The following is a 25346-nucleotide window of genomic DNA, read 5'->3' as shown; positions in this document are numbered from 1 at the left end:
TTTAGACAGATCACACAATCCTTAAGTGTTGGACCAAGGAGACTGGCCCTTTCAGTTAACATTAATTGCATTCACTGTTAGATACAGAGTAATTTAGCCAGTTTCCTGATTCTGTACATTTCTAAACTGAAAGACTGTTTCCTTTCAGTTAATCCACTGTCTTCAGATCCACATTTGAGCCATGGTTTTTTCTCACACTGCATTAGACAGAGGATTATTTACTACTTTTTATCCGAACATCACCTGGCCAGCTGAACTGAAATTCATTCCCATCCCTTCTCCCCCAAAAGAATCACACTGAGTTTCACTGTTTAGGCAAAAGAGCTCTGAAAACTGGTTAAAGACCATTTTTCCCACCTTTGAAAATGTCAGTGAATGATGGTAGGGCTAGATCAGTGTGAGTCGGTAGAGGTGGGTCTATATCAGCAGGTGCCAGAGGGACAGCCATTTCTCCAGTCTCATAGAGCAAAGTCTGGCTGCTGCAGACCCTGGTGAAAGCTGGATCCCAGTTGGAGTTACAAATGAGAATGGATACTCTTCCTTCTCTCTGATCTTGGCCCAGCAGCCCTGAGCTTCATACACCCTTTTTGAAGGGTTGGAATAAAGATTTGAGGAAAGGAAGGTGATAGTTTTTCTCCTATTCTCTCTCTCCTCGTTTTATGGGTCAGCACCAGGCGTGGCAGGGCGGGTTGGAGTGGTGGTGATCAGGTCAGCAGCAGGAGGGAGGAAAGAAAGCAGACCAAGAATATAGAGGCACGGACCTCTTTAGTTTAGTGCCTGGTTTCCTTCTTGCCTTCAGTTTCAACCTGTACTTTAATCTCCCTGAGAGTCTCTGCCTGTGACAGATTATGAACAATGCCACCCTTGTTCCCCATGAGGGATGTCAGGTCAGGATCCTGATCAACATTCATCATACTGAAGGGCTGAGATTAAGAGGCTGTCCAAGTTCACATACCAGTGAACACAGATGTTCTATTTCAAAATAATGGAGAGGCTATGATTTAGGAGCTGGAGCAACTTTTTAAAAATTTGGTCCCATTTCAAACAAAACAAGCATTTGTAATATAGATAATAAAAAGTTGGAAACCTCCTAAATGTATAGGATCAGGAAATTGGTTAAATTACTCTGTATCTGACAGTGAATACAATGAATGTATGAAAATGGTGATATCAGTCTGTTTCTACTGTCAGGAAGACATGTTCATGATATACTTTTAAGAAAAGAGCATTGCATGGCCAGATGCGGTAGCTCATGACTGTAATACCAGCAGCATTTTGGGAGGCCAAGGTGGGTGAATCGCTTGAGTCCAGGAGTTTGAGACCAGGCTGGGAAACATGGCAAAACCCTGTCTTTACAAAAAATACAAAAATTAGCCAGGTGTGATGGTGCACACCTGTAATCCAGCTACTCGAGAAGCTGGGGCTGAGAATCGATTGAGCCTGAGAAGTTGAGGCTGCAGTGAGTCATTGATGGCACCACTGCATATATACAATGATATATGTATATATCCAGATACATATATACATATATCATTAGAAAAGATACAACAAGGGCTAATGCAATAGTTGGATTCGAGGGATGCTTTGTTTTCTTTTCTGTTTTTTGTTTTGTGATTTTGTTTATTTTGCTTGACTGGCATTTCTATATATGCTAATAGCCTATATTTATGAGTAGCCATTAAGCATCAGGCATATAGCCTTCTATTTACTTCTGCAAGTAAGTCCTCTAAAGATGAGGGAACCCAGAAAGGTTAGGCAACTTACCCAGGCCAGCATCATAAAATCGAGAATCCGTCTGAGTCAGCCTGCCTCCAGACCCAACTTCATCATATTCTGTGGGACAGGCTAGGCTAACCCAAAGGTGGTGGAGTGGGAGACTTCAGGCCACCCTGAAGGCCTCTGGATGCCCTGGGATGACTCTGAGCACAAACAGATACTGGGCTTAGGTATGCATTGCTAATTCCAAACTCTATAGGCTACTAATACATGCTCTTTCCTCGTCAGGTTTGGTCCAGAGCCTGGGCTGGGCCAAACCTGCAGGTGAAGCTTTCTAGTGCCTGCTCAAGTTGGGCAAATTGGTCCAGGACTCTCAGCCTACTCTCCTGCATACAGCCAGCCCCAGCACTGCCCAGCAACACCTGCCTGTTCATTTGTTGACATACACATTGCCAAAAGTGTGATCAATATGTCATTTTTTTTTATTTTGCTTTTTTTCTTCTTAATTATGAATACTTTAATTCTGAGCACTGATGCAGGTATTAATATGCCTCAGCCGGGCACGGTAGCTCATGCCTGTAATCCCAGCACTTTGGGAGGCCAAGGCGGGTGGATCACTTGAGGTCGGGAGTTTGAGACCAGCCTGCCCAACATGGTGAAACCTCATCTCTACTAAAAATACAAAAATTAGCCAGGGATGGTGGCGGGCACCTGTAATCCCAGCTACTTGGGAGGCTGAGGCAGGAGTATCACTTGAAACTGGGAGGCAGAGGTTGCAGTGAGCCGAGATCGTGCCATTGCACTCCAGCCTGGGCAACAAGAATGGAACTCCATCTCAAAAAAAAAAAAGAAAAAAGGAAATGCCTCTACCCTGTGTAAAACTTCTTATAGCTTCTTCCTATGCTTTTATTTTGGTTGTTTATTTTTAGACTGAGAAGCCTAGAAGTTTGGAAATAGAGGGCATCTAGGTGACTATTCATTTTCCGTCTGAGACGAAGATGGCTTTTGTACCTCCCCCTAGAGGTCTGAATTAGGAAGAATCAGGCAACTCGATTGTATGCAAGATCCATGAAGTACAATTCTCAACATTGGCTGAGTGTTGGGCTCACCTGGGACTTTTAAAACCTGTTGATGCCTGAGTCCACTCTCAGAGATTCTGATTTAATTGGTATGGGGTGTAAACTTGGCATTGGGGGAAATTTTTTAAGCTCTCCAGGTGATTCTAATGCATTGCAAAGTGATAATTATTTCCTAGAACCTGCCCTACCTTTCTTCATCCCCTTCCCTCACAATCCAAGGAGACAAAATTGGTTTGGGGAAAACAGTTTTTCTTATTGATCAGCCCTTCCCTAAGCGAAGCAGTGTGGATTAAGGTACTCAGGGTTCTCAGTGGCCCACTGAGAAAGCAGTCCTCAGAGGAGTCCCGCCCATTTCTGACTCTCCCTTTCCCTTTTTATTCAGTATGGTATTGTGCTGGATGCCGGGTCTTCTAGAACCACAGTCTACGTGTATCAATGGCCAGCAGAGAAAGAGAATAATACCGGAGTGGTCAGTCAAACCTTCAAATGTAGTGTGAAAGGTAAGGACTGAAGTGTGTCTGTGAGTCGCAATGGGAAGCAAGGTAGAGTTCTAAGTGTTTTGGAGGCCTGAAGAGGTCCTGAGATGTTGCTTGGAGGCAGGGAATGAGCATTGGACTGGGAGTCAGGAAATAGGAGATCTTGTGCTAGTGCTGCTACTCATCAGTGGAATAAACTTGCTCTAGTCACTTCCCTTCTCTGGGCCTCAGTTTTTTCATCTGTATACATGGGAGGGGTGGCGTCAAGAACCGTGAATGGTCTGAGATTTTACCCTGCCATATTTTCATGGGTGCTGGAAGACATAAGACTCCTGGGTCAGAAATAAAGGACAATTTGTTACTCACAGGAGTAGCCCAGTGTATCAGCATTTTCTTATACTGGTTCTGATTCCCAATTTGCCCAGGATGATGGAAAGAGGGACAAATAGTATGCACTCATGCAATAGGTTCTGTCATAGGAAAAGAAATCTGGGATTTTACGGAAGCATTTATAATGGGCAGTGAGCATGCCTGCCTTTTGCTGTGGAGGGAAACACAAGGGACACATGGAAAGCTGTCTTCCAACAGTGATAAGGAGTAGTCCTGTGTATTGATGGCGATGCAGACAGAGAATGACAATATGTAAACAAATGGATGTGGCTCTGTTCCAGTAAAGCTTTATTTATGGACACTGAAATTTTGAATTTCATATAATTCTCACATCATGAAATGTAATTCTTCTTGTAAATGTTTTCCCACCATTAAAAAATGTAAAAACTCTCTTAGCTCACAGGCTCTACAAAAAAAAAGGTGGTATACTGGGTTTGGCCCATGGGGTGCCAACCCCTGAAATGGAGTATTATCAGCAATGATAATTAGTGATCCACCATGCAGCTCCCTGCCTTTTCCACAACATATTCTGAGTTTTATATTAACTGTTTCTTTGTTCTTTATAGTTTTGTCTTATGTATGTAGTGTTTCTGTTTTTTAAAATAAAATCAAACATGTATTTATATAAATGGAATCAACATATTTTATGCTGTATTTGCTTTGTTCACTAACAACATTGGGTTTTTAAGATTCATCTTCTGTGTTGATATGAGTAACTATCTTGCTCATTTCCTTTTCTTTTCTTTTTTTTTTTTTGAGACAGAGTCTTACTCTGTTGCCCAGGCTGGAGTGCAGTGGCATAATCTTGGCTCACTGCAATCTCTGCCTCCTGGGTTCAAGCAATTCTCCTGCCTCGGCCTCCCAAGTAGCCGGGATTACAGGTGCCTGCCACCACACCTGGCTAATTTTTGTATTTTTAGTATAGATGGGGTTTTACCATGTTGGCCAGGCTGGCCTCGAACTCCTGACCTCAACTGATCCACCTGCCTCGGCCTCCCAAAGTGCTGGGATTACAGGTGTGAGCCACTGTGCCCGGCCTCATTTTTCCTTGTTGACGGGCATTTATATTTTCTTGGTTACTAATAAAACTTAATATCTTTCCATATATTTATAGGCATTTCTGTTTTCTGTGAAATGCATGTTCATGTCTTTTGTTCATTTTTCTATTGAATTGTTGAATTTTTCTTACTAATTCATTGAAATCTTTATAAATATTCTAAATATGAATTATTTGCCATTATTATTATCATATTACTGCTAATATCTTCTCAGTTTGTAGTTTGTCTTTTCAGTTTCTTTGCAATGTCTCTTGATGAAGAGAAGTTCTTGATTCTTATGTAGATACAACCATCAATATTCCTTTTTGTGGCTTGCTCTTTTGTATGTTTTATTTAAGAAATCCTTTTCTATCTTGAGGTCATACAGACATTTTTCTATGAAAAGTGTTATAATTTTGCCTTTTACAATTAAGTAATTAGTCCAAGTAATCGAGCCTAGTTAGGGAGTGTGTATATGTGTAAGCCTTTTTCAAAGCCACTTATCTTCCTCGTTCGAGCATCAGGATCTTCAGTTGGCCTGTAGCCTCTCAACCAAGGTGTTCTGAATGTGCCCAGTGTATCCTTGAGCCCACAGGACAACAGGTTAGAGACTCCAGACCTGTCCTCCCAGCCCAAGCAGCCTCCTTTGTTTCCCTCCGTGAGCTGCCAAAACATTATAAGTTCATGGAGATCATGGCATTGAAAAACTTGGGAAGCAGAGTTAGTCTTTCTCACTGGGAGACCAAGAGTCTTCTTTGGATAATTAGAATGAATTCTGATCCTCTGCCCTCTGAGGAGGTCAACCAGGAGCTTGCCCATCCTGATGCACAGGTGTTCCAGGTTAGGCTCTCCAGAAGCAGATGTAGAGACAGATTATGGAATGCAAGGTGGTTATTAGAGATGCACTATTATAGCAGAAAGCGGGCAGAAAGAAGGATTGGAAAAAAAAAGAGAAGTCAAACTTCAACTCAGGCCTGATGAAGCTTCAGCTGATCTGTTATGCTGCACTGGGTTGAAATGGTGTAAAGTGGCTTGGCTGTAATACCCCCTGTTGCTGCCACTCTTGGATGTTTGCCACCCTGGAAAGAGCAAGATCTTGAGCAAGGCAGCTCTCTGCAGGTCAGGCAGACTCTGAAGAAGCTGACAGCTGGGGCAATAAGTCTATTTGAAGGGGTATTTGCACGGCACAGTTTTGGATTCACCACACAGGGGACTTGGATATTTTCCTTTTTTTTTTTTTTTTTTTGAGATAGGGTTTCACTCTGTCTTCCAGGCTGGAGTGCAGTGGCACAATCATGGCTCGCCGCAGCCTAGACTTCCTGGGTTCAAGCAGTCTTCCTATCTCAGCCTCCTGAGTAGCTGGGACTACAGACAGTGCCACCACATCTGGCTAATTTTATTTTTTGTAGAGATGGGGTCTCATTATGTTGCCCAGGCTGGTCTTGAACTTCTGGGCTCAAGCCATCCTCCTGCCTCAGCCTCCCAAAGTGCTGAGATTACAGGTGTGAGCCCACTGCACCCAGTGGATATTTTCTGAGTATTGTTTGGACTGTTATCCACAAGATGCAGGCAGCTGTAGCCTTGCTCTGACCTCAACCAGCGATCGTCTATCTGCTCAGGTAATGCCTGAGCCATTTCCTCACCTTCAACCATGAAATAGGGCAGCAGGCTGCTCCTTTCAAAGACAGACTATGTGCTCCGAGGAAAGGGAAGATAGTGTAGGATCGAGATTGAGACTTCACCTCATCCCTACTGTGTGAACCCTGGAAAGTTATCTAACCTCTCTGACTCTTGACTTCCTCATCTCTAAAGTAAAAAACATAATAATAGTTATACCTACCCCACAGGAGTGATTTGAAGATTAAATGACATAATATTATGAAAGAAATGCCTGGCATACAGTAAGTGCTCAATAAGCATTAACTGTTATTCATGGGGCACCACAATCCAGAGCTCCTGGTGGATCCTCTTGCCACTTGTTACTTTGTCCCACAGTTACAAGATCTCTGTCTTTAGACCCAGGAGGGCAATTCAACCAAGTTAGTCCTGATGGCCTTACGACTGTGGGGAAAAATAAGACTTACATGGGGAGGTGTCACGGCAGTCTCTCAGGGGAAGGGTTCCTTGGCCCACCCTGGATGGCATATGTGATTTGAGGAGGCACAGAGTCATGGAGGCCACAGCACATCCATAAATGGATCTTCCCTTCTTTGATCACAGTAGCCTCAGGGATCCATATATACTCTGAACGAACAGAAGACCACAAACTAAAGCTTAAATTACAGAGTTGAAGGTCAGCAAGTGTCATCCCCTCAAAGACTTGTGGCTTCTCCAAGGATAATTTGGGTTTCCGGTTCCTCCCTTGCAAACTTCCCAGGACTCCTGTGTCTTGGCCAAACAGAAGGGGGTGATGAATGCTTGTTCACCCAGCAGGGATTCCCAGATGCCTAGGCCCTCAGAAATTTCTTTCTGGTGGGTATCAACCCCCAATTGCTACTGTTTTCCATGAGTTCATTGCCTTTGTTGGCTGTTTCTGTGCTGGTGTCTGTACCTCTGGCTGCTTGTGGTGAAGCCACCCCCTGGAGGTGCTGGGTTCTCTGCATGTATCTCATCTCATCTGCAGTACTCATGCCTGCTGCTGCCTTTCCCCACAAAGGACATTCACAATGTCTTTCCTTTAAACCAGTGACTAAAAATTACTTAAGCTCCACTAGAGCCTAAACTTAACTATCTCCTCCATTAAAATCCCTCAAAGAGTTGCATCAGAAACCAGGCCACCATAGTATTAAAAAAACATCCTTTGCCTCTGGGCGCAGTGGCTCATGCCTGTAATCCCAGCACTTTGGGAGGCTGAGGCAGGTGGGTCAACTAAGGCAAGGAGTTTGAGACCAGCCTGGCCAACATCATGAAACTCCATCTCTACTAAAAATACAAAAATTAGCCAGGCTTGGTGGTGTGCACCTGTAATCCCAGCTACTCGGGAGGCTGAGACAGGAGAATTGCTTGAACCCAGAAGGCAGAAGTTGCAGTGAGTGGAAATCTTGCCACTGCACTCCAGCCTGGGTGACAGAGTGAGACTTCATTTCAAAAAAAAAAAATTCTTTGCCAATAGTTGGCCGGAGCTCAAGATGAGGTGCGTGTCTTTGGCTTCTGTTTCCCCTCAAGTAAGTTTTGTGCCGTCTGTTTAACCCTCTCTCCCCATATTGAAATAGCAATTTCAGTGCTCCTCTCGTGGGACCAAATATCCAAGTCCAAGTATCCTAGGAGCCTGTGAATCCTATCTCCTTTTCCCTCTAGGAGGCTTAATGGACCTTATGTAAACAGGCTGTCTGGTGACATACTCCCAAGGTTTCACCATTCTATCTCGCCTCTCACCAGCCACTAACCAGAGACCAGCTCCTTGCAGATTATATTTTGTTTATCCCAGATTGGACTAGCCAATCTCCTTACTATAGAGATGTATGGTGGTTTGAAAGTCTCATTGATTGATTGATTTAATAAATATGTATCAGGTGCCTGCTGTTTGATACGAACTGTTCTTGGCACCAGGAATTCAGAAATAAACAATATATACAAAATCTGTGGTTATGTGTTATGAGACTTGCATTCCAATGAAGAAGATAGACAAAAAAATAAATGGGCATATAACGAGTATCAGGGAGACAGGATGTGAAGAGAAATCAGGCAGGGTAGGAAATAGAGAGCGATCATGCTGTTTTGAACAGGATTGTCAGGGAAGTATGAAGAATATGACAGCTAAGCAGAGACAAAAGTGATATGAGACAGTGAGCCATGTAAATGTCTGGGGGAAGAACGTGCTGAGCAGAGGCATGGCAAGGGAAAAGGCCAAGCGTGGAAGCTGCTCAGCATTTTCTAGGAAAAGCCAAGGGGCCAGTGTGGCTGGAAGAAAGATGAGAAATGTCCTGTATGCGCTAGATGCTAGCAGCACCACGGACCCAGTCATGATAATCGAAAAGATCTCCAGACATTGCAAAATGTTTCTTGGGAGACAAATTCACCTTGTGTTGAGAAGCACTAGTCAAGGGCAAATAGACCATCACCTAATCTCTCACCCATACTGGTTTAACAGCACTTAACTGGTGTCCTCGCTTCCAATCTTAGCCCCTGACTACGTGTTCTATATCAACTGAGTGATCCGTTAAAAACAGAAGTCATATCATATTAGTTCCCTGGTTAGAATCTTCTAATGGCTTCCCAATATACTTTGAAGAAACTTCATTTGAGTCACAGTCAAACCCTTATGACACCTCAAGGCCCTCCAAGGAGCTGGCCTTGGCTATAGCTTCAGTCTCATTTCTTATCTTTCTTCCAGCCACACTGGCCTCTTGGCTTTTCCTAGAAAATGCTGAGCAGCTTCCACGCTTGGCCTTTTCCCTTGCCATTCTACAATGTTCTAAGCATTGTACAATGCACAGAACAGCCTCCACAACAAAGAATTATCTACCCCAACATGTCAGTAACACCAAGGTTGAGAAACCTTGGTTTATGATGGTTCTGGGGAAGGGGGTGAGAAGTGCTTAGATTTGCGAGGTATTTTGAAGGTAGGACCAACATGATTTTATGATGGACTTGATGTGAGGCATCTGAGTTGATAATGCATGAGCAAGAGTTTGGATATGAGCAACTGTGTGCATCACAACACCATTTACTGAGATTGGGGAACACTGGTAGTGGAGCATACTGGGGGCAGGGCAAGGCTTAAAGAGTTTGGTTCTGGGCATAGTAAGTTGGAGATGGCTATAAATCATCTGAGTCAGGGGAGGCAAACTTTTTCTGTAAAGAGCTACATGATAAATATTTTAGACTTGTGGGTCATATGGTCTCTGTCATAACTGCTCAACTCTGCCCCTTTAGCATGAAAACAGCCATAGACAACATGTAGATGAATTAGCATGTTAGTATTTCAAAAAAAAAAAAACTTTACTTGTGGACATTGACATTTTAATTTCTTATAATTTTCACGTCATGAAATGCTGTTCTTCATTTTATTTTTTTCCAACTACTTGAAAATGTAAAAATTATTCTTCACTTGCAATCCATACAAAAACAGGTATTGGGTCAAATAGCTTGCTCATGCCTGATCTATATAGTGATGTGCAGTTGTCAGATAGGCAAGTCGGGAGTTCAGGGGAGGGGGAGGTTGAAGAAATAAAGCTGAGGGTCATCAGAATACAGACGATATCCAGCCTCAGCTCATCTAGGGAATGAATAGATACTGAAGAAAAGAGATCTGAGGACTTAGCCTTACACACTCCAGTACTGAGAGGCTGGGGAGAGGAGGAGGATCCAGCAAATGAACTTAGGAGGAATGACAGCCACTGAGGGGAGAAGAAGGTCAGAACCCAAATCCAAGGTATGTGAAGAAAGAGGAAGTGCGCAATTAGGTGAAAAGTGATGGGGAGCTTGTAATCTAAGAAGTTAGACAGACATGATATGCCCCCAGTGTGGTGATGTACACTAGGAAAAACCTAGCACACCTAGGAAGTGCTCTTGCCAAAAAATCAAATCTGAATCTGATCACATTTCTAGAAATTAACTCCCAGTTTATAAAAAACACAGAAGATAAAGGAACATGTTCAAGGACACCTCACGGATCCAATCAGCGAAATCCAAAATGAGAGACCTACTCCATTAAAATGATTTCTTTAATAAATAAATGGCAAGAAAAAAGGGGGGCAGGAAAACTGTCACAGAATAAAGAATCTTAAAAAACATCCAAATGCACATACAAGGTATGGACTTTGGTTTCTGCATCACACTATAAAGTTAGTTATTCTGGGAAATTTGAACACTGACGAGTCTTTAATAATATTAAGAACTTTTTTAGGAGTGATCTTTTTCTTAGGTATCATGGTTATATTTTTCAGAGTCCTTCCCTCTTAAAAACATATACTAATGTGTTTGTAGATGAATTAACGTAATGCCTGGGATTTTCTTTACAATAATTCCTAGAGATGGAAAAAAGAAAGCATATAGATGAAAATAAGATGGGCTGTGTATTGATTAACTGTTGAAGCTGAATGATCAGTATATGGGGATTCATTTTGCTAGTTTCACAGAAAAGAATTAAGACTAATGTGAGCACTGACCTGTGATGTTCAGCATAGTTTTGTTGTTTTTGTTGGCTTTATTGGCATTTTGGAAAGAAAAACCTGTTAAATAACCTATCACATAGGAATACGCCTGAGAGCTTAATCTCACATTTTATTTACTGAGAGAGTTGTGTGTCTTTTTAAAAATAAGTTTCTAATTACAAAATAATATATTTTCATTGTGTGAAAATCAGAAAACACAGGTAAATAAAATGGAACCAGGCACAATGGTGTGCCCCTATATTCCCAGCTACTCAGGAGGCTAAGGCAGAAGGATCACTTGAGCCTAGGACTTTGAGACCAGCCTGGGCAACATAGCAAGACCCCATCTTTATTTAAAAGTAGAAAACGAAGTAAGATCATCCATAATCCTTCCCACCAGAGGGGAAAATTTTTCTTTTTTTAGGATTAATATATTTTTATATTAAAAATTATTCATACAGGCCGGGTGCAGTGGCTCACTCCTGTAATCCCAGCACTTTGGGAGGCCAAGTGGATCAACTGAAGTCAGGAGTTTGAGACCAGCCTGGCCAACATGGTGAAACCCCATCTCTACTAAAAATACAAAATTAGCTGGGTCTGTTGGTGCATACCTGTAGTCCCAGCTACTCGGGAGGCTGAGGCAGGAGAATCACTTCAGCCTGGGAGGCGGAGGTTGCAGTGAGCCGAGATCATGCCATTGCACTCCAGCCTGGGCGACAAGAGCAAAAAACTCCGTCTAAAAAAAAAAAATTATATATACATACGTATATAAACATATATATTTATTTAATTGTTGCTATTGTTATTAGTGTTTCTTAGAGCTACTTCAGTTCTGAACTCCTGAGATCAAGCCACTGAGTTCATCAAGCCCATGGCTTATGGTGCTGTCATTTGTCTGTTGTAGGAGGTCATTCCCCCAGGAGGGAAGATTATATTAGCGGCTCTGTCCTTGGCCAAGGTTGGGAAAGCCTGTCCTTGCTTCTCTAGCACTGTCGATGAAATCCACATGTCTGTGCATCTTAATGGACACATCCAAGCAAAACTTGTAATTACAATGCTCAGGTTTTTTTATTGGTTTGTGGTAGCTGGAAGATGGGTGGGAAAGGTTAAGAAAGGGCAGCTGAAGGAGGCAGTGGCTCTATCAATTCCAAAGAAGGAAGTTTCCAGAGGGACCATACTCTCTCCATCTTCCTTGTCTGTTCTATACTTTGTCTTCCTTAAAGTAGACTTATTTAAACTCAGAGCCTGGACTGGGAGAACAAATTAAGTTACGTTCATGCAATGGCATGCAATGCAACTGTAAAAAGAAATGAAGAATATTTATATACTGCTATGGAGTAGCCACTAGGAAGTATTGTTGAATGCAAAAGAAGAAAAAAAAGTGGAGAAAAGTATATATAGTAAATTACCATTTATCTAAAATTTGGGGTGATTAAAAATATATATTTGCTTATTTTAAACAAACATTGGTTAAACTTTCTTTAAAAAAGAAACTACTTACAGGAAGAGGAGAGGAGAGAATCTAGATGTCTCTGAATATACCTAGTTTTGTAGATCCAATTTTAGAACTATATAATTATTTTAGTAACTATAAAACAAAATCGTTTTTTAAAAAGTAATTCCTAAAACTCAAAAGTAAAATGCAACAGGCCAAGCATGGTGTCTCACACCTGTAATCCCAGCACTTTGGGAGGCTGAGGCGGGTGGATCACTTGAGGCCAGGAGTTCGAGACCAGCCTGGCCAACATGGCTCTACAAAAAATACAAAAATTAGCCAGGCACAGTGGCATGTGCCTGTAATCCCAGCTACTTGGGAGGCTGAGGCACAAGAATCGCTTGAGTCTGGGAGACAGAGGTTGTAGTAAGCCGAGATCGCACCACTGCACTCCAGCCTGGGTGACAGAGCGAGACTCCATCTCAGAAAAAAAAAAAGAGAAACAGATATCACCATTTGCAACCCCTAATGAAATAATGGATCTAAGCCATTATCATTGATGATGCTAACAGCACAAAAAGTGAGACAACCAGATACTGTGCCTCCTATAGTAAGTCCACACTAATCCCTATATATTTTTTTTAAATTCAAACCTGATCTGATCAAGCCTCTACATTCAGTTAACAATTTATAGAAATACAAGGGACCAAGTAAGATGTTAATTGAACTATGAGGGTACAATCGACAAACTCTACACTGTGGAAATTCTTCAGGACAAAGAAATTGCAAGTAAAATTTTTAATAATTAGGAGAAAAATAGAAAGGGAAGGCAGAACTAATAGAGACTTAAGATTGTACTGTACGGAATTTATTGGGATCCTGACTCATACAAATGAGAAGAGGGTGGTGGATGGAGGAAGAAGCAGGAACAAAGAGGAGGAGGAGGAAGAGAAAGAGACACAGAGGATGAGAATGAGGACGAATATGGAGGCAATGTGAACCATGACTGGATAGTTAATTATATTAAGAAATTATTTTTTTGGCAAGGCGTGGTGGCTCACGCCTGTAATCCCAGCACTGTGGGAGGTCGAGGGAGGTGGATCACCTGAGGTCAGGAGTTCGAGACCAGCCTGGGCAACATGGTGAAACCATGTCTCTACAAAAAAAACAAAAATTAGCCAGGCGTGGTGGTGCACGCCTGTAATTCCAGCTACTTGGGAAACTGAGGCAGGAGAATCACTTGAACCTGGTAGGTGGAGGTTGTAGTGAGCCGAGATCATGCCACTGCACTCCAGCCTGGGTGACAGAACAAGACTCCGTCTCAAAAAAAAAAAAAAAAAAGAAAAAAGAAAAGAAAAAGAAATTATTTTTAATTTGTACAAGTATAATAATTCAACTGTAGTTAGGGCTTTTTCAAAGAATTTTTACTTTTTGTGATACATATTGAAATATGGGAATTAAATGACACATCTGCATTTTACTTTGTGGGAAGCAAGTGGAAGATTGTATGGATGAAATAAGAGTCGATCATTGTTGAAGCTGGGAAATAGATGCATGAGTTTCAATATACTATTCTCTCTACTTTTATTTACGTTTGAAATTTTTATAATGAAAACATTTTTTAAAAGTAGGCCCTGGCTTACTTTTTTCACAATTGTAATTCATTCCTTTAGAGGTTGCAAGTAGACTGATCAGTGTGACCATATAGGACTTACCACATCCAGCTGTTTTCAACTCCCTACCAAACCCCAATAATTTTCAAAGCCAATTTGCTTTTTATTTAAAAGTTGTATTACTGCAGTTGGTTCCTAGAAATGCTGACAGATGCTGACTGCTTGCTTTTCAGGCTCTGGAATCTCCAGCTATGGAAATAACCCCCAAGATGTCCCCAAAGCCTTTGAGGATTGTATGCAAAAAGTCAAGGGGCAGGTTCCATCCCACCTCCACGGATCCACCCCCATTCACCTGGGAGCCACGGCTGGGATGCGCTTGCTGAGGTAAAGGCTAAGTGGCACAAAGGAGCCCGTTTGACCAAAATAACCAAGAATGTGTTGAATCTTGCCAAGAATGTAACTCTATTTCTGGGAACAACCCTCGCCCCCAGAAAGAAGCCCATATTCTGCCATAAATTTGGGCTTTAAAGGTTGGGAAACTTTTTGTCTTTATTTTAATACCCAGAAAGAAACAGTTCTACAATTGTTTCCCTCTCCCTTGGTGATTTTACTGAGAACTTTGAAAAAGAGAGAGGTCATATGAAATCTGCTCATGGGATATAACTCTAGTTCTTTGAAAAGTAGTTGTTTTGACAGTTGGTATTTTGACACCTGCGAACAACCAGCTAAGTTCAGTAGTAAGTACAACCCATAGCTATGTAGCTTCCGCTTGTGTACAAAATACCACTGAAATCGGCTTTAAAACAATGGCATGTCTGCACCTCAAATCAGTCAAAGCTTTTGGAGTTGTTATGAAGCATCTCATTTCACTCACTCAATTAGTTCCTTCTAAATTTGTAGTCATGGCTTTTAGCCCAGTTGCATTGTTTTTGAATGTCTTTTCTCTTTTTTCTCCATTATAGCATTTCCTTGACCTTGAAATTTAAAAAAAAAATTCCAAAAAGAAACATCAAACTTAAATCTACTGAGTAGAGGCTACTCCAAGTGTTGGAATCAGTTTTTATCACAAGAAAACAACACTCATTCTGCTTCAGAGGCACTTTATCTACGATTCCAAGCATGCAAAATTATCTATGTCTGAGCATTAATACAAAAAAGAACAAACAGAGCTCCTTTAACATGATAATGAAATCATGATGTGCTCTCCGTTAGACCAGGCCTTTTCCTTATAGTCTCATAATTCTTGTTTCTAATCTGATTTCCTGGTTGACCACACTGAATGTGGAAGGAAGTCAGATTTCTCTGCTCACTCTTGGAATCTGCAGTGTATTTCTAAATTATTTCATTTACGTGTAATAGAAATGATCTAAAAACTTCTTCCTTTTGCTTTTTTTTCTTATAAAAACAGTTCTTCCAAAAAGGGTGGAACTGAAACCACATAATGTCAGAGAACACAGCAAGGTGGCCCCTTTACAGGCTATTAATTCCATGGACCTAAAATCCTCATCTGCTGTAGTGGATGCTTCCTTAACACGACACGTGTGGAGCCACTTATAGGAAAGCCAGCTGCAGGATGTGCTCATGAAGTTTTCAACTTGGAGACTGAATGCTTAGAGCTTAGTTTGTGAAATCCTTCTGCTTTCACTCTATTCAATTCCCATTTTCAGACTGAATTTCCCATTTCAGAATACATTAGGATGCTGCTTACTCTCCCTGGGACTTGACTTCAGGTAACAAGTTTCAAAACAGGACCTGAGCAATACCAACAATATGAATGGGATAAGTGACTACAATCAGGGAGAAATACTGGTCCAATTCCATTAAATGTCTGTAAAAGTTACTCTAAAATATCTTTGCTTTACCAGTAGTGTTTGTACATATGTAAACTTCTTGGTTGAACCGGCTCTGAACTTATGACTTAAGTAGACTTCTACTACTCTAAAAACAAAAACAAAACAAACAAACAAACAAACAAAACTTAAGAACTGACTTTTTCTTGGTTGCTTTCTTAAGAACCTGACTTTTTCTTGGTTGCTTCCCCTCCCTCCCCCAGTCTTTCAGTGAGAAATAATTAAAATGCTCTGCAATTTACAGCTCATGACAAAAACCATGGAACAGAAAGCTCACCTCTTAGGAAAAAATGAATGTCTCCTTTGAATAAATTAAGTACTAACTCTTTCTTGTAAAACTGTTTTCTAATGATGATCTATTTCTTCTGAGGAACTAGCTGATATTTTAATTACTAGACAAGTAAAATAGAAAAGAAAACAATTAATGAGAATTAGCTGGATGAGAATTGATGAAACTGGGAAAACTCTGAATTATTTTCCAAGCAGTGATAATTGGCCACTGAATTGGAATGGATCCTGCTTATAGCCTTGCTCTTTCTTCTTCCTGAGCCAAGAGTCAGCCAGTGCCCCTGGCTTTCTTAACCCATGGATGAAAGACGAAATAATCTCCCAAGTGAGCTTTCTTTCATAGGGTAAAATGGCAGCAGGTGGATGCCATAACATTCTGTCACCAGGGATAGAATACTGTGTTGCCACTCGTCTAAGAGTCAGCACACCAATGGTTTTTCAATCCAGTGACAGCCATGATGACTGTCATATCCCTTCATGCTGAAGCCCTCCCAAAGAGTGAAGCAGAAACAGCTAAAAACTCAATGTTCTTCCTTTCCCCCTTCCTACTAAGCTCCCTTTCCTTCTGGTCAGATGAGGGTTCCTTCATATGGTGCCTCCAAGAGATTATTTATGCCACTCTTATGCCTTCATCAATCCCCTTTCCTCTGCTGATCTAAGACAGAGCAATGGCAGTTAAATAGGAGGCTCTTTTGATACATGAACAGATGATATGGATGGGGAGAACAAATTGTACTTATACTGAAAGCAATTTTCCTGCTTGGCAGTTTGACAGGTAACAAGTGCATCCTGCCTTCACAGTTGCCCCAGAAGGCTTCAACTTGCAAAAGGGATTGTGGTGTACAGCACACATCTGGAAAATCATTCATCCCCACCAGCAGGGAGATGGTGAAGTTTGCATTTTCACCTGAGTGAGACTATGTATTTTAAGACTGTATTGTCTGGGCACTCAGACTTGTTTGTTCTGTGCCTTGTACAGGTTGCAAAATGAAACAGCAGCTAATGAAGTCCTTGAAAGCATCCAAAGCTACTTCAAGTCCCAGCCCTTTGACTTTAGGGGTGCTCAAATCATTTCTGGGCAGGAGGAAGGGGTATATGGATGGATTACAGCCAACTATTTAACGGGAAATTTCCTGGAGGTGTGTGGAAACAAATGCATGGTTTTTAATCTTACTGTTTATCCTATCCCCTGTGAGTGATAGCCTAAGTAGAGGTACATGCCATCAGGGATATCTGTCCTGTATCACTCCTATCACGTAACGCATTAGGTAAATACCTACGAGGCAATAGCTAAGAAAGACATATATAGCTGGGGAGAAAACCTGGTCATAAACAGGACTAAATGCTAGGAAGGGAGGGAATCTCGTCACTTTACTAGCTTGTAAGAAATTGAAGGGGGTGGGATCTAAATTTAACACTAGGCTATGGGTCTTTGGGAGGGCAGTTGAAGAATAACCCTTCAGAGAGGCTCCATGACCATCTGAAATTTACAAAGCCCTCAGGAAGTCTGCATCCCTAAGTCCCCAGAGACAGGAGGAGGTCTTCACTCTGTGTTCCCAGGTCTCCTCACAATCCAATCCCTGCACTCCCTGCTCCCTTGGTGCAGAGGAAAGTTGACTCCAAGAGACAACTGCCATGTTACAGGGGGCACAAAACAGGAGTTACTCAGAGCATATCCAGCCCAAGACCTATTTTGTTCCCCTTAAAATGTATTTTAAATTTTTAAATAATTACCAACAATTAACATTTGGGAAATTTCACATAAAAATCCATACTTCTAGCTTCTTCTGACCTCTTCACTCCTCCCAAAAATCAGAGGAACTGGTCACAGTAGACTCACATTCCCACACGGTAATGGGAACAGAGTGTAACTCGTGGACTCTCCAGTTTGCCACAGACCCCACCAATCCCTATTATACACCTAATCTACTTCACTCATTTATTACTTACCTATGTTACCTGCCCAGCTCCTGTTAAGCATTTGAATTCACCACCTCTGAAAGAAAAGGAGAGAATTGGCCTCACATGCTCTCTCTGTCCTACTTCTTAGTAATAGGAGACGAGGCTTGGGTGGAGAACTCTGGGCAAACAGAGATAGTACCTTTAGCTTTCTTTCTCACTTCCTTTTCCCATTGTGCAGAAGAACTTGTGGCATATGTGGGTGCACCCGCATGGAGTGGAAACCATGGGTGCCCTGGACTTAGGTGGTGCCTCCACCCAAATATCCTTTGTGGCAGGAGAGAAGGTGGATCTGAACACCAGCGACATCATGCAGGTGTCCCTGTATGGCTACGTGTACACGCTCTACACACACAGCTTCCAGTGCTATGGCCGGAATGAGGCTGAGAAGAAGTTTCTGGCAATGCTCCTGCAGGTACTTGAGTCGGGGGTAGGGGGTGGCAGGTGTTCTCTTGAGGGTTTGAGCTGAGGGGAGAATGCCCTGCCTTCTGGGGTCTGTCCTCTCCACTTCAATTGAAAGGTAGATGGAAATAACAGCATTTTCCAATTTACTCCTGGGGGTCCAAGTCCCTTTCCTCTCTCTCTCTTTCTTCCTCTCCCTCTCCCACTCATGTTGCCCACTTGCAGTGAATTTGAGTAAGAAGTCTACGGAAGTTCCAGAGCTTCAGATGTTTTGTAAATGACTCAAGACCTGGAATCCCTTTATGGACACAAACTGTTTTAAACCAGGAGCTAAATAAGCCTGAGAATTTTGAGACTCCCCTGGGTGTAGACAAAATAATATTAGTGGTCACAAGAGAAATGTGTGCTGAAGGGGGAGAGGGCAGAGCCCTTCCCAGGCTCAGCCTCCTTTTAGATGGGTCTATATTAGGCAGGCTTGATACCCTTTATACGGCGGAACTTTAGAGCAACCACATTCCATCATGTTGATCAGTAATTCATTTGGTAAGTGTTCCAGGGCCCAGAAGGTTAATTCAGGCATCAGCTAGAAAGCTGTTGCTAATATTAAACTCAACATTACGCAGTGTGTGTTCATGAGGGCACTAACTCCACAGGTGAGACCCCAGACCCAAACGTCAGTGCTCAGGGGACATCAATCTTAGCCATGGCTGGGTGGCTGAGAAGATGGGCCTTGACTACCTAGAGGGGTATGAGGAAATCAGAAGCCACAGATCCTGGCTTCTTATGGGACTCGAAGGCAGGGGAATCAGCCTATGAACAAAATGGACACAACATCAGTAGGTTAACTCACATTCCTCCAACCTACTCTGATAACTGAACACAGGAACAGACTCTATCCTGCAGAGGAGTTGAGGGGATCACAGAAGTGCATCTTCAGCAGGACTCACAACTTCAGACCCCTGCATTTACCCAGTGTTCATGCAGGGTGGGTTGTGGGAACTCAGCTTCCAGTTCTGGCCCCTCCCCCAAACATCTCCCCAATCCTCCCAGAAATGGCTGAGGCCCCAGGACACATGCATGGGACATTTATTGTCAGGAGAGTCTGAGCACTGCCTGGAAAGGACAGATGTGAGAACCCTGCAGACAGCCCTCAACTACCCTTCTGTAGTAATCCACGCTCACACTGCTATAAAGAAATACCTGAAACTAGGTAATTTATAAAGAAAAGAGGTTTGTTTAATTGGTTCATGGTTCTGTGAGCTGTACAGGTTTCTGCTTCTAGGGAGGCCTCAGGAAACAATCACAGAGGAAGGCAAAAACAATCATTAACTCAGAAAACAATCATAGTAGAAGGCGAAGTGGAAGCAAGCCCTTCTTACATGCGGGAACAGGAGGAAGAGAGAGAGTGAAGGGGAAGGTGCCATACAATTTTAAACAACCAGATCTCCTGACAACTCACTCACTATCACGAGAACAGCAAGGGGGAAATCCACCCCCATGCCCCAATCACCTCTCACCAGGCCCCTCCTCCAACACTGGGATTACAATTTTACATGAGACAAAGCCAAACCATGTCACCTTCCATGGCTCCCATCCCAACTTCCACCTCCCTGCCCAGTCAGCCAAACCAAACCCTACAGGTAACTCAATCAACCCTCCCTATCAGGGGTCTCAATACTCACCACTCATCCCCACTTGCTCATCAAAGTAGTTCAACCAACATGCTTCTTTCTTTCCGGGAGAGAAGCTCTGGAAAATCCTCTTTTCTCCAGCTCCTTTTATCTCTAGCAATGCTTAACGTCCTTTGCTCCAGCTCTGACCCTAGCAGGGGTAGAATGTGGAGGCTCAGGTGAAATCCTCCTTTTTCCAGGGTGAGTGAGGATCAGAGAGGCTAATCTTTTAAATTTGGCTGGCCCTGTGGAATGTGTGTGTTTCTGTCTGTCTGCGTGCCTCTGTGTGTTTTTGTACTCATACAATGTTTACTGAAGAATGATTATCTATGTATCCAGCAGTCCACAGAAGAGAAGTAAATACCTTTCTGAGGTCTAATTTAGGCTTGAGAATGCCAGTCTCCAAATGTGAGCCCAGCACTAGCCGTGGAGAAATGAGCACCCAGCCTCTCACAGTCAGCTCACAGGGACAGGGACACATGTCTTCAATTTGCCTGGTAACCTCTAGATGCCTGATAGGGTGGCTCTGCCCTCGGAGGCTTCTGACTCATGCAAGAGGAGAGACCCAGATGAGATGAGGATTACTGACAAATTCATGTCAAGACCTGCCTGACCAACAGTTTCATAGGTCAAATATGTATTGCCAAGCCCTGACTTGGAAGGTTCACACAAATTATTGCATCGTAAACACTGACTGAGTAAATTCCATCAGTCTGGATCTTGTTTCCTCATCTCTAATATAAGGAACTATGTAGTGTGGTGAGATTGATAGCTGGATACGTACTTTGCAAGTTACTTTCTTATCAATAAGTCTCCAGTCACCTTAGAGCTGAAGTCTCACTCTGACAACATGTTAGATATTAGGAATGTGCATTCACTTTCTTTCTTTCCCTTTTTAAGTAAGAAATTTTTCTTCTGTTTTTAATGTAATATATATTCAGTGAAAAACATTTAGAAGATGCACACCAAAAACTATAAAGCATTCCTTTAAAAACAGAATTAACCACTATTAACATACTATTGCATTTTCTTCCATTTTTTATGTATGAATGTGTAAAAACTTGGCTTCATATGGTATATATAATTTTATATTTACCTTTTATTTTACCTAACCATATATTATGATCATTTTCCTGTGTTGTTAATGTCCTTTTAAAATATGATTTTTTATGAGAGCATAATATTCCAAGTACCATAACTTAAAAAGAAAAAAAAAATGACCATTTGATTATGAAAGAAACTACATTCTTATTGTAAAAATTTAAAACCATAGAAAGAGTGTTAAAGTAAAAATGAAAGATCCTCCTTCCAATCCCATTTACTGAATGCCATCACTGGTCAAAGCTTAATACGTTGTTCTTCTACACTTTCCAGGTCAGTATATTAACTTATTTTCTTTACTATTTACTATCCCATAATCTATCAATCATACCCTCCCTCATGGACATCAGGCTATGTCCTGTTTTGTTGCTACAACAATAATATAATAAGCCTTCTTACTCATATAATCTTAGTGATTTTATTTCTGTAGGATAGGTTCAAAGGACAGGTGTATTTTTTTATTTAAATGAACAAATAGGTAATCTTCCAACAAAATTAAAACCATTCAGATTACCAGCCATGTTGTGATGATTTTTTGAAATAAGCTTCAGGAATTCCAAAACATTCTAATAATAAGTACTTAGATAATGAGGATCTGTTTCTGGATTTTCTGTTCTATACATTCATTATTCTATTTTGAGGCCAATATTATGTTTTCTACTTGCAAAAGTCTATTTTTCTACTCTCAGATGTTTATTTTGAACTTCAAAGTCATTTGAAGCAGTAACAAAAAAGGAAGTTTTTTGTTGAGATTGTGATTGCAATTCATTGATTCATATATTAATTTGGTTAAAATGTGCTTATTAGTGACATCAACAATTTCTATCCAGAATTATATGATGTATTTCCATTTATTTAATTCTTGGCTTGTATCCTTCAATAAAATGTATAGTTTTCATCATTGGTTCTGTACCTCTGTTGTTAAATGTATTTTCTTTGTGTATATTTTTTAAGCTTTCTATCACTATTGAGAATAGTTTCTATCATTGTTTTTTCCAGTTTTAACCAGTTTTACTCTAAGATCAGATTATGCTGTAGTTTTCTAGTGGACTTTTCTCCCTCGAGCCCATTGACTGACTTTTTCATGACAGTGCCCTGCAAACACTAAGCTCAGTGAAGACTGTTGAATGTTGAATGCCTAAACTTGGCACATTGGCAAACTATACTTAAAGAATGCCATAACAAAAATTCAAACACACAAAAAAAGAAAAGAACTAATATTTACTAAGCTTTTCCTATGTACTAAGTCAGAAATAATTTATGTTATCTTGTTTCTTCTCTGGGCCAAGCCAGAAATAATTTATAGTTTTAATCATTTTAAAAGTATAAATCTCCCTTCAGACTATACTAGAAAAGAAAAAAAGTACAAATCAGATTTGGAAGTAGATACTACATAGCCAATTGATTAATTTGGTATTTTTTTCTTTTTTTTTTTTTTTTTTGAGATGGAGTCTCGCTCTGTCGCCTAGGCTGGAGTGCAGTGGTACGATCTCGGCTCACTGCAAGCTCTGCCTCCCAGGTTCACGCCATTCTCCTGCCTCAGCCTCCCGAGTAGCTGGGACTACAGGTGCCCGCCACCATGCCTGGCTAATTTTTTCTATTTCTTTAGTAGAGATGGGGTTTCACTGTGTTAGCCAGGATGGTCTCGATCTCCTGACCTCGTGGTCCGCCTGCCTCGGCCTCCCAAAGTGCTGGGATTACAGGCGTGAGCCACCACGCCCGGCATATTTTTTTCTTTCAACCAGTATTTCAGCCATAGGGTGACCCAAGTATGATATGCTATAGATTATATGTAACAATTTTTGAAAATCATAGATTTTTTTCATACCATAGAGGCAGAAAGGGGCTTGTTTGCCTCTTTCTCAGTCATATGAAGATCTTTCTGGAAAACACTCATTTGGATTATATTTGATGAATGTTAAGCTTTTATAGGATTTTTGCAGAATCTTGTCACTGACCTTTGTTAAACAATTGCACTACTTGAATATGTACCTCAGTTTCCTCATCAGTAAAATGAAAGGGTGGGGATAAATGTCTGAGTCAAGATTTTACTGTAGGGTGGCCAGGTGCAGTGGCTCACATCTGTAATCCTAGCACTTTGGGAGGCTAAGGCAGGAGAATCTCTTGTGCCCAAGAGTTTGAGACCAACCTGAGTAACACAGAGAGACCCTACCTCTACAAACAACAACAAAAAAAATTAATTTAATTTTTTTTTTTTTGAGACTGAGTCTTGCTCTGTCACCCAGGCTGGAGTGTAATGGTGCAATCTCAGTTTGCTGCAAACTTCGCCTGCTGGGTTCAAGTGATTCTCTTGCCTCAGCCTCCCGAGTAGCTGGGACTACAGGTGCATGCCACCACGCCTGGCTAATTTTTGTATTTTTAGGAAAGACGGGGTTTCACCATGTTGCCCAAGCTGGTCTCAAACTCCTGACCTCAAATGATCTGCCTGCCTCAGCCTCCTAAAGTGCTGGGATTACAGATGTGAGCCATCACACCTGGCCAAAAGAAAAGATTTTACTGTAGAGGAAGCAGTATGCCTTAGTGGCTTAGTTCAAATCCAATTCCTTAGAAAAGAGTTCAAATCCAATTCCTTAGAAAAGAGAGTTCATAAGTTGAATCAACAACATTTAGGACTTTAGCATAAAATAGAGTATTTTGCACCAGTAGATTAAAGATCGAATAGTCATACGGAAAAAGTAAAGCCAAGTCTCTGAGTCTTTAAATCAAATAAATTGCAATGGATAAAAGATTTATATGTGACAAGGATATTTGTTTATAATGGCAAAATGATTGGGAACCACCTCAATGTTCATCTAGATGATATTCCTTAAATAAAGTATGGTTTATTTGTACAGTGGAATACCATGCAGCTACTAAAAAAAATAGGCCACTGTATAAGTAAAATGAATGGAAAGATCTCAAAGATATATATTTTTAAGTAAGAAAAGCAACGGGTAGAATGGGGTATATAAACTGCTACCATTTATGGCTTTAAAAAAAGAAAAGCGTGGGAGAAAAAAATATATATGCATGTGCATGCCAGATCTTTGGGAGGATACACAAAAACTGGCAATAGTGATTGTTTCCAGAGAGAGGCCTGATGGCTGCAAGTGGATGAGAAGGAGACTTCACTTTCCTATGTTTATTTGTACCTTTTGGATTATTTTGCTAGGTGGATAGGTGATATTCTACTTAAAGTGATACATTATATATCTCCATTTTCTCACCAAGTGAAGTTCATAAAACCTGGTTCATAGGGCTATCATAAGAGCTGGATCAGATAATGTGAGAGAGAGCCTAGCGCTATGCCTGGTACAAGCTAATTGTCACACACACACACACACACACACACACACACACACCCTTTTCCCACCCCTACTTGAATTATCTAGACAACCTGTGATCAAAGACATGCTGACACAGAGTGGTATTTTTTGTTTCTCTCTTGGCATTGGATGGTAGTGATAGAGAGAATTTGCAAAAGGGAAATACTTGGCTCTCCACAAAAAAAGTGGTTTCTAATACCTTACTCTTATATCTACAGAATTCTCCTACCAAAAACCATCTCACCAATCCCTGTTACCCTCGGGATTATAGCATCAGCTTCACCATGGGCCATGTATTTGATAGCCTGTGCACTGTGGACCAGAGGCCAGAAAGTTATAACCCCAATGATATCATCACTTTTGAAGGAACTGGGGACCCATCTCTGTGTAAGGAGAAGGTGGCTTCCATATTTGACTTCAAAGCTTGCCATGATCAAGAAACTTGTTCTTTTGATGGGGTTTATCAGCCAAAGATTAAAGGGCCATTTGTGGTAAGAGCAAAACCTTCTGGAAGATTCCTTTCTTTCCCCGTTGAATATTTATTTCTCACTTTTTGGTTTCTCCTTTGCTAACCTGTTAGCCACCTTCTTATTCCTCACCCATAAACCTTTCTATTATACCCCATTCTGAGAACTAATTTCCTTCCGTATTACTTATTTCCAGGCTTTTGCAGGATTCTACTACACAGCCAGTGCTTTAAATCTTTCAGGTAGCTTTTCCCTGGACACCTTCAACTCTAGCACCTGGAATTTCTGCTCACAGAATTGGAGTCAGGTCAGTATTTAAAGAGAAGGGATCAATGTCAGTACAAAAAAATATGGTAGACCCTATTCTATGTGTGTATATTGTGAATTTAGCCTTTATGCTCTTCTATTTCCATCACATCTGTAAAATAAAAGGAATAAGGGA

At 41.3% G+C, this 25346-nt stretch overlaps 1 protein-coding gene and 1 long non-coding RNA gene across 3 annotated transcripts in view; one reads left to right on the top strand and one right to left on the bottom strand.

Annotated features, from left to right (window-relative positions):
* LOC105737684 overlaps positions 1-25346 on the bottom strand; it is a 150289-nt gene that overhangs the window by 93602 nt on the left and 31341 nt on the right. The window lies entirely within an intron of this gene.
* The window catches only part of ENTPD3 (ectonucleoside triphosphate diphosphohydrolase 3), a 40718-nt gene that overhangs the window by 10300 nt on the left and 5072 nt on the right, over positions 1-25346 (top strand). For both annotated transcript variants that reach the window (XM_030812083.1, XM_003256891.3), the window contains 6 exons: positions 3178-3295; positions 14075-14225; positions 16959-17118; positions 18120-18353; positions 24656-24928; positions 25101-25211. In XM_030812083.1, coding sequence (XP_030667943.1) covers positions 3178-3295; positions 14075-14225; positions 16959-17118; positions 18120-18353; positions 24656-24928; positions 25101-25211 — 1047 coding nt within the window. The remainder of the gene's footprint in view (positions 1-3177; positions 3296-14074; positions 14226-16958; positions 17119-18119; positions 18354-24655; positions 24929-25100; positions 25212-25346) is intronic.

Source organism: Nomascus leucogenys, chromosome 4 (genome assembly GCF_006542625.1).
Source record: "Nomascus leucogenys isolate Asia chromosome 4, Asia_NLE_v1, whole genome shotgun sequence".
Classification (NCBI taxonomy): Eukaryota; Metazoa; Chordata; class Mammalia; order Primates; family Hylobatidae; genus Nomascus; species Nomascus leucogenys.
The sequence above is the reverse complement of the archived record's forward strand: the minus strand, read 5'-3'. Positions and strand labels throughout refer to the sequence as shown.